The 13,186-nt window shown below is 45.4% G+C and overlaps 1 protein-coding gene across 11 annotated transcripts in view; it reads right to left on the bottom strand.

The window, feature by feature from the left end:
- Positions 1–3,089: 3,089 nt before the first annotated feature.
- The window catches only part of BTRC (beta-transducin repeat containing E3 ubiquitin protein ligase), a 123,922-nt gene continuing 113,825 nt past the window's right edge, over positions 3,090–13,186 (bottom strand). For 10 of the 11 annotated variants that reach the window (XM_041127131.1, XM_041127132.1, XM_041127133.1 and 7 more), the window contains 2 exons: positions 10,026–10,219; positions 3,090–8,995 (listed from right to left, as the gene is read on the bottom strand). In XM_041127131.1, coding sequence (XP_040983065.1) covers positions 10,058–10,219 — 162 coding nt within the window. In that variant the 3' untranslated portion in view covers positions 3,090–8,995; positions 10,026–10,057. Of the gene's footprint in view, positions 8,996–10,025; positions 10,220–13,186 lie in introns of those variants that run through there. The other variant, XR_005933504.1, reaches the window with a different exon arrangement.

Below are 13,186 nucleotides of genomic sequence, written 5' to 3'. Positions count from 1 at the left end.
CAGCAGGCAGAGCCACTCACAGACATCTCTGCAGCTTGGAAGGTCAGAGCAGTTTGCCAGCGCTGCCCTTTCAGAGTTGACACTGCAGAAATAGTTGGTCTGGGTGCTTCCCTGTCTCGCTGCCCCCTCGGAGGAGAAGCCTTCATTGATCTGCCTTTGTAAATGCCAGCAGGGTGCTTTGGGCATGGGACAGGGAGTTTTGGACACATCAGCTGCGTGATGTTAAGCAGGGGCTTGAGTTTCTGCAAACCATAGTGGCCACCAGAAGAAACTCAGCAGTGTCCCTACTGAAAGCACTGCTCAGGCTGCTGTCTCTGCCTTGTTGCACTGGAAAGCCCATCTGATTCCATTCTCCAGCTGCAGGAAGGCTATTTACCTGTACAGGTAAGGCCTTTTCAAGCCCAGGTTTTCCTGGTCATATTCCTTATCCAGCTTCAGTGGTCCCTGGCACATCAGCCCCACAGCTCAGCAACCTCTCTGCTGGTTTGGAAATTTCTAGCTGCTCTTACCAGCCAGGTACATATCAGCAAAGCACTTAGGAGATGCAGCTCAGGATGGGAAGATAACACTGGTGGGAAACAAAGAGTATCTCCTGGCCGTAAAAGGAATGTGTGTTCAAGCTCTCCTAGGGCAAAGCAAAGCAGCTGGTACTCACACACATGCACTGCTGGGAGCTTGCTGGAAGAGCATCACATCCCTGTCCATCAGATGTCCTCAGCTGTTCTCACCAAGGAAGGATCGCCCAGCAAAGGGGATAGGCTGAGACCTCAGATTTCTGCAGCCCGTTAGTGGGTTACGTTAGATTTTCATGGAATAGTTGGCAGAAGCAGGATCTAACTTTCCTCTGCTAGTCTTCTCCTCCAGCAGTGCAGGTGCTTTCCTCCTGGGATGGTGTCCTGGGCAGTGTGTGCATTGGCTGTGAAGCAACTTGAGCACTTGGAAAAGAGAAATCTTCTGCAAGCACAGCTATACAGACAGAGCACCAGGCTCTCAAGGCCAGGAGTGGCATCTTATTTCCACCAAACACTGAATCATTTCCACACCCTCCTGGGCTCTGACAGGTCTGCCATTGCATGGGGGGAGCTCCACCGCACACGGCCTTTGAACAAACGGGGCCAGGATGCTGCTGGAGCCAGGCACAGCCCATACCCCACGGGCTGCCAGGACAGCGGGACAGCTCGCCCACAGAAATCAATGGCAGCACTAGAGCGTGTCTATCTGCTCAGCGCTTTTTTTTCCCTAGCCATGCTGCCTCCTCGGCTGAGAGCTCGCCATCCTAACCCTCTTCAAACCAACACAGCACCACCCAACTGCTGAATTCATCCTAAACATTTTTTGTAAGAATTACATTAATTCTAGCCTAGCAGGTCTGAACTGGCCAATTTCCCCTTTCCAAAAAGTAGCTCACTATACTCTTGAAAGTATGTATATAATATAATAAAAAAAAAAAAAAAAAGAGAGAGATTTCATTTTAAAGCTGTAGGTTGATCAAATGGTGTTAATTTGAAGCTATGGTAAACATTACTTTCCTCCTTCATTTGAAGTGGAAATAAGGCACACATTTTTAAACAGAAAGGGTAATTAACCACTGAGTCTATTTAAGATAAGTTGTCTGGTGTTCATTCTTTTCCAGTGGAAATTTACAATTGAGATTACTTTTCTTTCTCAAAGACTCTCTTTAGTACTTGAGTTTTAGGATGTGATGCCAGAATTCCTGGGAGAAGTTTTCCAGCACAGCACTGCCCCAGTCTGATCCTTGTCTTTAGACATCAAGGAAAAGAAGGGGAAGGACTAGCTAAGGAACAGCTAGAAACAACCCACAAGGAGAACCTCCTTCTTGTAGGACTGGGTACGATGTGTGTTGTTTGGGTACACACAGGGACCTGGGACTGTGAGTATAAAAGGTAAGGGGTCTCATTTGTGTGTTGCTGGCAGTCACATGTTACTTAAGTCAAGCTGCATCCTGCATTACAGACCGATCCAAAACGATGGATGAAGCCTGTCACTGCAATTCCTCTTCCAAATCTATTATCGGATGGGAGGAAAGAGCAGGGAGGGAACAAAAAAAGGTTAAAGTGGTGTAAATATATATATATACACACACATAAAAACCCCAAAACCTTTGCCAAACAAAGCACACGGCTGCTGGGAACCCTGTCACAAGGAGAGACGGGGATTGGAAGTGACGGGAATCCTGCTCCCAGCGCTTCAGAAAAGCAGGAGCCTTTGCAATCTCCAGTCCCCCGCTGGCTCCCAAGAATGGAGCCAGCAGGGAGAGAGACGGCAGGAGCGCGGGGTTTGTTTGTTTTCTGACCACCCCAGGAGTCAGGATCTTAAAACTGCAGCGGCCTTTGTTTTAAAAGGGGCTGTTAAGTAAAACGGAAAGATCCAAGGCTGCTATCCAAGGAGCATTTTTAAGAGAAAGGTATTCTGAGGGCAAGGGTGCTTGCGTTAAAATTCGGGCGAGCTGTAAGCATGACAGCATCCCCAGCAATGGAGCTGCATGGCGGTGCTGAGATATGTCAATTACTCACTCATTATTGAACAGCAGGATTCTGATTAGCTTATAAAACAAATTTGTGCTTCTCCTACCAGGATCTTGCAACAGTACCCAGAAAAACACAAAGTCTTTATAGCTTCTCCCCCACACTTTTTTAATGGGCAGGATGGCTCCAGCTCTTCTGTGTCAGTCACATCCATTCTCTGGCTTACAGGGCCGACTCATTTGCCCCAGCCAGAGGCCATCAGCTATGAATGGAGAGTTTGTTAATTAAAAAGTATGCTGTGGTTTTAGGAATAAGTGTTTTTTCTGACTGCCAGCGCAGTCTTTTATGCCGCATTCATCAGTGAGTGGCACGTCTGGGGTGGGACTGGCTACCGCAGACTCTGTGTGTTCTGTGAAGCTGCACCTACCCAGGCCTTGGGGCAAAGCGGTCCACCTTATGGCCACAGCACTTCCAGGTGTTCATGCTGCAAACATCGTGTACAGTGCACGTGTAGCAGAAGTATGAGTCACATACACGGGGCTCAAGGAAGATACAGGCTTGATATTTTGAAAGTCCTTCACCCCAAAAGGAAAACAGGAGAGATTCACAGCTTAATCTTTGTATTTGTATTTAAGTTATTTTCTGAACAGTTAAAAAAAAAAACAAACCACACTGTTACCATGATCCTAGCTCAAGTGAACATTAGTACATTAACTACACATCACCGTAACATAATCACAAAATTCAAAGCACTCATTACTTAAGAATCCAGATAACAAATATAGCAGAGTAACAAACAGAAAACTCTGGAGAAAACATGTTCCTTCTCACCTCTCCCACTTCCACATTCACCTCAGCCTGAGCAGGCAGGAGTGATGCAGCATAGGCTGGCCTGGCAAGCATGCAGCTCTCCTAAACATAGTGATGTAAAATGACTGGGAGAAATGGGATCTGTTACACTTTGCTGAGGTCCACATTATTTTTCTGCCATGCTAAAACCGTGGCTAGGCTGAGCCCTGTAATGCCTTGCATGATAAAGACAAAGTAGCTGAAAGCAAAGTTTTATGCTCAAAAGCAGCTCCAGATTTTCACACTGAATTGCCCCCAAATTCTCACAGCTAGCTCCTTGTAAAAGCCACTGCAAATAGCCCGGGACAGGCTGGCCTGCCTTCCTCCTCACATGGAGCTTTGCTCAGACGTAAACCAGTACTTGAGTGCCAACAGATTAAAACACTTTACCTGTAAAAGCAACAAATTGTTATTCATCGTACAGGTATGAGCAGAGCTGGTCTGTGATGAAGACTGGTATTTCATGCTGATTTTCTGGCCACAGCTGCACTTGGCTCTTGCTTGAGCAGAAATCAGGGTATCTTTTAGGGTGATAGGCTATTAAAAAAAGGGACCTATTTAGGATTTAGCTACAGTATCTAAAGGGCTTGTTGTACATCCATGTACATCAACACCCCTCTGATTTTGACAATATCAGCTTACCATGACTAAGGATTAAACAGTGTTGCCAACTCCCATGGGATATCCGCTGGACAACAAATGTGGAAGCCCAGCGGTCTTTGGGTACAAGCACAAAGTCACACGAAGAGTTTTATGACAAGACAAACGACGATGTTTTCTAGCAGTGTGCCAAGGCTCACACTAGGAGAGACGCTTTGGGATTTGCCAGTAGTTTGGCTACACCTCATTTAAAAAAAAAATGGGGTGAGGGGGAAAGGAGGGGAAGCCAAATGCTCAGCCTCAGCAGGCAGCCGTTGCTCTCAACCTGCTGCTGAGGTTGTGGAGAAGGCACGCGCCCAAGGGACCTGCTGCTTCTGCGAGTCTCTGAATTAAATGTGGGGACAGAAAGACTGTGGCCCCCTCATGCCAATCAATCCGGTAGGGATTTGCCAGCAGAAGGATGGAGGGATTTCATATGGAGATCTCCTCTGGGGACAGCTGGGTCACTTGCTGTTCCCCCCTCTTTCTGGGAAGCTGCTGCTTATTGCTTCGGGGGGAACAACAGTAGGGCAAGGCTCAGCATGTCAGATGCATCATGCATGCCACTTGGAGACCATGGCATTCTTCTCTTGGCAAGTGTAGTTTAGACCATCCCCTTCTCCTCATGCCCCCATGCAACCTAAAAGGGGCATCAACCGACAAGTTCAACAGTTGGAGGCCTTACTTGATTACCTCCTGATGACTTTTGATGTTCTCAGAGAAAACCTCTATTCTTCTGAGTCAACTACACAAGCTAAGAGATCTATTTTCAGCATTGTCCCCACTTCTGTGGAGATCCATCTCCATCCCCGCACCCCCTCCTAGCTTTCAACCACTTGGGTTGTCTCCTCCTTTTCCTCTCACAATTCCCACTTCTCTAGCTAGGAAGAGCTCCTAGTATTTGTGATTTATCAAACACAAATATTCCCCCCCTCGAGTGGATTTAGGAATCAACAGCCACAAAAGGCAGATTGAAAATGGTGTTAAAGGAAGCTAACAAAGTTAGGCAAAGAGCCCAACCTGGAGATGTGCTTCCCATTGGAGCTGGGATGCCAAAAACCTCAGAACCAAGCCTGGAGCTCTGCTCAGACTGAGAAAGGAACATGTGGCAGGGGCAGGAAACACATACCTGGGAGTGGAGAAATGCACATGATACTCTCCAGCTTTTTCAGTGTTCAAAAAAAATTAAGAAAAAGAAAATAGGATCCTTTGGAGCAGGAGCAGGTGGCGGGTAGGTAGAGCATGGTGGTCCAAGTCAGCTTCCAGTTTAGAAACAAGTGTAAAGCATTTCAATGTTTCTGATGATCATAGACTTCTCAACTTGTCATCTGAATCCTTCCATTCCAACAGCGGATATGTCTGTCCCTGAAGGTTAATGGGGAGCAGAGGGGGCTGCCCCAGAGGAGACAGCCACAGACGTTTTCTCGCTGCAAATTCCTTCATGCCATTTTCTATTTGCATATTTTAAAGCAAGCTGTATTCCTCTGAGGATGAGAAATACTTGCAGCAAAAATGTGCCCTATTGCAAAGGAGTCACAAGCAGGAGACGGTGTGGCCATAACGGATTGTCCTGCTCTGAATGTCCCACACCTCCAGTACTTTCCATCCCAGAGTCCAAGGGGAAGGCTAATGTGAGCTTCCTACTTGTGGGACAAGTGCCGATCTCTATGCAGCAGAGGTATTTCATTTCATTTCAAAGCGATGTGCAACACTTAAAGCCCACAGACACTTCCAGCCCTTTTTTATCTCCTTTCAGCAGACACGTTCTAGTTCTTTTCATTATAAACTCTGCAATTACTCCAACCTGGCTGAGGGATTATCCATCCAGTTCATGCTGAAACCTCTCTCTCGCATGCACTCTTGCACACTCACACGCACACACTAAAGGCGGGTGGGTGGGGGGGAGTTTGAAAAAGCCACTTTCTTCTGACATTGGGAGATCTACTTACCAGATTGCTCCTCCCTGGCTGCACAATAAACACCACCAAATGTCAGGCTGTGGCAGTTTCAAGTTCAAGTTAGATCAGTTAACTTCAGTTTCCTTCTTAGCTATGAGAAAATTTGTACAACTCAGGGAGTGGGGTAGGAATGCTTGCCCTTCTGCAGTTCTGTATGAAGTACCCAGACACAGTCCTTTCTTGAGGGTAAGACACCATTCTTACCATGTGCCGAAAATGGATTTCAGCTGTTGCTCACTAACTGTACCTTAAACAGCTCTATATAGCAGAGTTCAAACTATGGTACCACTTGAAGACCCAACAGTGCTTAGAAGTTACAGAATAGCAGCATGGAGCAGCAAGGCTATGACAACCAAGGACAATCTGCAATGGTGTTGTCTCTGTTTGGCCAGCCAGTCTTCCAGTTCTCCCAAATTCTCTCAACTAGCAAAATAAAATGCATCCTTGTAGGTGTTGGCCACAAAGATGCAATTAATATATTAGGAAGTTCTGCAGCCTTCAGAGGCTGGAGTAACAGATCATTGTTTTCTACAATAACCTAAATGTAAAAGACAGAGGATGACCAAACTGAGGAAAATAACTATTAAATCTGCAGCCAAGGTCATATAAACACCTGCTGATATGCAACCACGCTGCAGACCTTGTAATAACTGAACTTAGAGGAACAGTGTTCAAATAACACTAAGAATAAGACTCGGAACTTCAATTCAGCAAAGTTTGGGATGTAAACTTTGATTCTCTCTGCTCCCTTGCCATTTTAGCTTTGGGACTGCAGTATGCCTGATATGTAGAGCTGCCTGAAATCCAAAACAGCCTTCCTAGACTTAAAAGTAGTGCCAAAATTAGTTGTGGATGAACTTACCATTGTGACTTGGAACTTTTATGACTCTGCAGACGTAAGTCACACTGTCAGGGTTACCTGAACAGAGCTGAGTTGTTGAACTGTTTGACTCTTTTACAGTAATAGTTCAAACAGAAAACAGGAGTGTCACCATGCGCTCTGAGACGCTCTTTAGAACTCATGTAGTTTCTAGGCTCAAGAAAAATACAGGGAGCTGAGTGCTCAACGCTGCTGCCCATGTGCTTCAGGAACTGTACTAGGTACTCCCCAAGCACCAGACTTCCCTTCCTCCATAACTCCATCACCTTCTTGTCTGTCTTAGCTGTCACCAAAATGATATAAGCCCTCTGGACTGCTCTTTGGGGACTCTTGGCCTAGCTCCTTGCAAAATTTCATTGGTGGAAAAAGCACATCCCAAGCAATTAGAAACAATGCAACTGCTTCCCCAGCAAAGTGAAGTTGATGAGAATAGCTTAAAAAAATTTCCCATCTATGAAGTTCCTAGTTTAGAAGGTGTTAACAAAGCCTGTTTAAAACTCCTCCAGCCCCCAGTCCAGAGACGAAGGATCCCGATTTCCTCCTGTGGGATCGGAGCCACTCCCCACTAAGGCAGTGGGGGTTATTCAAGACCTACAGTGGAAGATCTGGGCCCAAACCTGGAATGGCCAGGGACTGACTTACACAGTCTTTTCTGATCTAAACGCAGGCCTGCTGCAATTCCTTCCAGCTCTGTAAAAAGAGCCATTTTCCCCCAGACCTCTCTGTCTAGTTCAGAGACATGCAGAATTGTCTCTCATGTCCCTCTTCTTCAGGGCTTTTTTAATCTTCTAAACAATGGCAATTTGCAAAAGGCTCAGCTAGAAAGCAAAGATCCAGCTCAGCTATCAGCAAAGGGACTAATCAGCCTGTGTCCCTAAACTGCAATGCAGCATGCACTTAGGTTAGAGAAGAACACCAAAGGCTCTCCCTCCAAAGGCTTTCTAGCAAGGCCAGCCCTGGAAATGCTCCAGAACTAGCCTGGAGCCACTGCTAACTGTACTGACTGTACTCATGGCCATACTTATTTTATCCATCTGCCATCACCAGGGGACTCTGCATTTGCTCATTCATGTGAGCAAAGTCTTATTGTCACGGCCAGAGTGTTTGTGTAGTGTCTCCACTCTAGGGTGGCTCGATCTTGAGAGCTCCGCAAGGTTTTTAGCAGCTCCCTCTTTCAGCACCCAGCTACAGCCTCAGGGGAGAAGGAATGGAAAGAAAGGAGCAATGTCCAGCTTTCCTCCTCACCCTAGCCTCAAACTTCCTCCAATTTACAGCATGATTTGTAAGCCATCAGCAATACACTATCTTCAGGGAGAACAGCAGGAGGAAGATGGTACAGACAATCCCTTTGCTAGTGAAATACTGCCCTGGGCCAACGTTTTACCCGGGGCAGGGGTGGGTGGGATCTCAGCCCCAGTCCATCATGCTTGGGACTTTGGCAGAAGAGAGTTTAACTTTTCATTGACTAGCATTCCCCAGCCAAGCAGATGTTAAGGGAGACTACGATACACATCCAGCTTCCAAAGGGTTAGCATAGCAGGCAGGAGAGGAAAGAGATGGATTTGGCTCGTAATAGTCAAATTTCAAGGGTCCTCTCTCCACAAAAAATAGGTCTGCAGTCAAAACAGCCAAAAGCCGCAGGGAAGTTGGGGGGGGCCTGGTCTGGCTGTTCTAAGTGTTTCTGTTGCTCTTCAGAGCTGAATGCTTTTTCAAAGGCCTAGCAATGGATATTAATTTCAGTCTGAGAGTAGCAGCCTCCTCCCCACCCACCTTGCAGTGACTCTCTCAGCAGGATGCACTGTGCTATAAGTCTTCTGCTTAACAGCAAAGCAACACATTCTGGCAACATCTTAAATATATTCATAGGACATCTGTGACTGGGTTTGGAGGGGAACCAATAGGGTAAAGGGAAGGGGAGTGAACAGGAAGAGGGGGACGAGGGAGGAAAGGGATGGCAAGGTTTAAAAATGTTAACTGTTCATGAAAGATAAAAGTTATCTTCTGATATAGCAGCACTTTAGCAGTCAGCCGCGCTGAGTAGACCCTGTCCGAGATCAACCGCATGCCAACTTTGTTCCAGAAACAAGTCTGAGAGCCTCTCTCTTCAGCAAGTATTGGTTACGTGGATAGTTCTTTTGTCCTGGCATTGGCAGGTAATTTAAATACTGCAGCTTAAATGAGTCCTGGGAACAAAAAACAGAACAAACCAAACAAACCCCATTCGTACTAAACCTTTTAATGATTTAAAAGAACATCTGATTAACCAGAGTGTTTGAGAAAATCAAGACGGCTGATCTGACAGCTCCAGAGCATCACCGTACATTTACCAATCAAACAGACAGGATACAGGATGTGCCCCATGACAGCGCATTTTCATGGGAAAACGTCACTGTGGACATTTGCAGAAGCCTGTCAGCCCTTCTGCCATTTTTCTCAAGATATTAACAGTAATCATGCACGTACCCACCAAAGTGGCCAATCATGCTATCCCGCTCCACTCATATACATCAAATCCACTCTACAACTGACCCAAACATATGAAACATTACATCCTCCCCACACTGTGCTGTCCAAGACAAAAGAGTAAGGTGACAAGCAAACCAGCTGGGCTCTGATATGAACAATTTAACACCTGCGCTATGCTAGAGAGAACAGGGGCTAGGCCCTATCAGTAAATGACTTTGCACGTTGATGCATCTCGATTAAATTTGCCTGGGCTTGTGCCTCAGTGTCTCCTCCCCTAGCCAAACTGTTCTCTTGAATCAGCTTGCTGCAGAGTGAGAAGAATAGTCACCACTTCAGGGGGAGGGAATAAAGCTAACGCTTCTTGGCAAAACCCTCCTGCCTGGTGACAACTGCCCAGGGTCAGGCCATCTGCATCCCCTTGTTAGGCAGCAGCTGCTCTACTTGCTCTGCAGAAACCCTTCTTCCTTCTGGACAGCAGTGGTAGCTGATTTAATTATTGATGATGATAGACAGAGGAGGAGGAGTTCTTCAGGGGAACCCACAGGCGCCACATGCCACAAATCCTAAAATAAAGTCCCTATTCTAGGGTATCAAAACCATTCCTGTCCTTTTACAGGACACTGTAATTACTGTCCAACCAAGATGAGAAATACTGATAGACCCAGCTAGTTATTCAAGCAGCATGCTCACACTACAACCAGTGTCACCTTTGAGCCTCATTTTATTTTTTTTATTTTTTTTTTTTACCTGTGCGAGTGTGAGGTACAGTGTAGTGTTATTTATCTTGAGATGTAGGTGTATGTTCTGGATGGGGAACGAGTGGATTCTGCTTGGGCAGCTGGGTCATTCAGAAAATCCCAGATAAGGATGGTGTCATCATGTGAACTGCTGACGATTTGGAACTCATCAAACTGAAGTCGAAAGACTCTTCCAGAATGCTCCTAAATGCAAGTGGGAGACACAGCATGTTACTTTGTGAACTTGCTGGCACCTGGGATGAGGCAGGGAAGATGAACTTGGGCTTCGATTCTAGTGTCACATTCATTTCTCAGTAAACCCCACATGACACACTGTGCATCACCATCACATAGTGTAAATTAAGCTCTTTCCGTGAAAAGGGCTTGCCATATCTGAGTACTTGGCTCGCAGGAAGTTAACATTACAGTTATCCCATTACTCCTTAAATCCCAATATTGGACACACGCGGTGCAGGGCAAACTAAGCTCCCTCCACCACGCAATTCACTCTGGTGAGGCTGATAGGAGCACTGTCTTCCTTGTTCCATGGCAAAACTCCTTCCTGAAATCACAGCATTCCCAGATGTAGTAGGTTATGGGGGGAGACACGAGAACTTTGCATTCAAGACTTGGCACCATTGCCACTGCTGAAGAGGAAAGAGCTTAATACTGGAGGACACTAAGGACCGTCTTGTAAAGTCCAGTGACAAAATAATAATTCCTCTTAAGCAGTTCTAAAAATATGAACTAGAAAGGGCATTCTTTATAGGCAGTTCACATTCTGCTCTGAGGCTGAGTGGAAATGGCATGACAATTTGGCAGGAGTTCAGGCTGTAATTAACAGGAGGTAACAGCAAGATCCTGGATATCACAGAGCAAATCCACTATGCTTTCCCTTTTGTGTTGCCTCTTGTTTCTTGGTGCTTACACTGCTGCAAGAGTAAGCAGTGGCCTCCTCAGTCAGAAGGGAATAGAAACCATGCAACTAGGGTGAGCCCTATCTCTTCCATTAATACCTATTTCTCTTTAGTGCTCGCATGTTGTAAGGGGCTTAGGGTCAGGTAAAAAACATGTCTTAAAATACTTTAATACTGACAATACAGGTTTCTCAAACATTTAGACAAAAGCGAATTGTTAGCTACTAATGGGAAGCCTCTGTCTTATGGCACAGGGCTACAAAAATACAGCTTGGTTGCAAAGTGCAACAGCTGCTTTAAAGTGAATCTCTGAATCTTAAAATTAACTGACAATACACACACACAGAAGTCAGATTCTATTTTTAAGATAAATTTTAAAAAAGGTCTAATCATTGGAACCCTTCTGATCTTCTAACTATAACTCAAATTTGTCTTAGAAACACCTTATAGGTTTCTGTCTTCCCACCTATTCCAAAAAGAAATGTTTTTCCAGAGTCTGTGTTGTAGCAGTGAAGTAAAGAAGTTCATGCTAAAAAATATCACTACAACAGTCAGATCCACTGAGGGGTTGCTCACAGAGACACCGAGAAAGAGGTACTTTGAAAAACCATTTCCCAAACTCCCTTTTTTCTCCCAGTCACTGTGGGCTAAGTAAGGTTGCCCTAGAAGTTCCACATAGCACCTGCCCTTTGCTATTGCAGTGGCAATAAGCAGAACGCACACCTTAAGTTCAGGCCACAAGGACCTGGACTCTTTAGCTCGTAAGGAAAGCTGAACTGTGTGCTTATTCTGTGCCTGGAAAGCTTCTGTCAAATTCATGTGGCTGCCGTTCTAGCTAACGGAAGACAAAACTGGAAGGGACCTGGCATGCAGCGAGCATTTGTTATCTGTGCACTTTCCTCCTACTGTTTGAAAATTGAACACGAGCAGCAGGAGACTCACGATGTTCATTGTGCAGCCAGGTTTAATTTTGGAGGCCAAGGGAAGAGAAAAAAAAACCAAACCAAACCATGGGTAAGCGGGTATAAGGACGTCCTGTTGTCATAAACATGAAAAGTCCTAAAAGCACCACAACAGCTTCTTCTTCTGCCCCCCCTCTTTTGGCCCCCTCCATTGCTATCAAATGGGGATTTATGAGTATCCATGTGTTGAGATTCCTACAGTGTTTCCATCCCACCGCTTCTGATTTATAATATAATTAGCTGGGGCACTTTGGCTGTCCACTGCTGGAAAATGCAGAGGAAATCACACCAGTTAAATTAAGTCTACAGGTTACTAGGCACACATTTGTCTCAGGCTGGAGCAGGAACACTACTAATACCAAGCTGAAGTGTTAGACTCTCAGGATACGTGCTCATGGGCACAGAGTTGTTCCATAGTTTGGAACTGGGTGGCTGGTGACAAAGGGGTTTTCTGGAATTCAGCCATGAAACTATTTGCGGTTCTATTTGGCTAACAAGAAGGTTTTTCAACATAGTACCTGCAGGCATCCAAGGCTCTCACAGACTCTTACTCTGCAGCTTATGGTTCAAATACATGATTGGAAAAGAGTTAGCACGGCTTAATGATCTACCGGCTGTCAGCTGAGTCACAGTAACCCTCCCAGTCTGCACCGAACGTGAAGTAAAATACTTAGCGAAATCTACAGCAACAGTAGCAATTCAGGTGGTTGATGAATGTGCAGAAGGTCAGCTAGCACAGCTCAGCTGGTGAGAGGTAACCACACTTTTAAAGAATCAGACAGCCTTGGTAAGATCTTGGTTTTAGAGCAGACCAAAGTCACTTGCCACAGCAGGAAAAGGTCTAATGTAAACCAACTTAAACACTTCTTAGCTAAAAAATAAATACATTTAGCACTTCTTTTTCAATGAGAATTTGGTACTGGGTTGAAATCTTCCTCTATCCTCAGCAACACTGCAAGGGTTTTGGGGTGAATGTGATGGAGGAATGCTTATAGGAACCATCCCATGGCCTTGGCTGTACTGGCATTTTTCTCACAACTTGCCCACATTATTATAAGACCAGTGCAGAACCACTGTTAAGCATCACTGTGAATGTTGTTAACACTCACACAATGACATTTTAACCACACCATCATCAGACCTGCACTAAATACCAATAGATGGCATGAAAGTAGTAGCTGCTGTTTAAGGATGAGGCAATTTCACTGTCTGTTCCAGTCTTTACCTGCTTTTTCCTTAAACACCCAAAAGCCAGTAAAAAGCAATCCCAAGGGTGTTCTTGTTCTTCAAAT

Source organism: Aquila chrysaetos, chromosome 11, assembly GCF_900496995.4.
Source record: "Aquila chrysaetos chrysaetos chromosome 11, bAquChr1.4, whole genome shotgun sequence".
Lineage (NCBI taxonomy): Eukaryota > Metazoa > Chordata > Aves > Accipitriformes > Accipitridae > Aquila > Aquila chrysaetos.
Note: the sequence above shows the minus strand (reverse complement) of the source record. Positions and strands in the feature narration are given on the sequence as shown.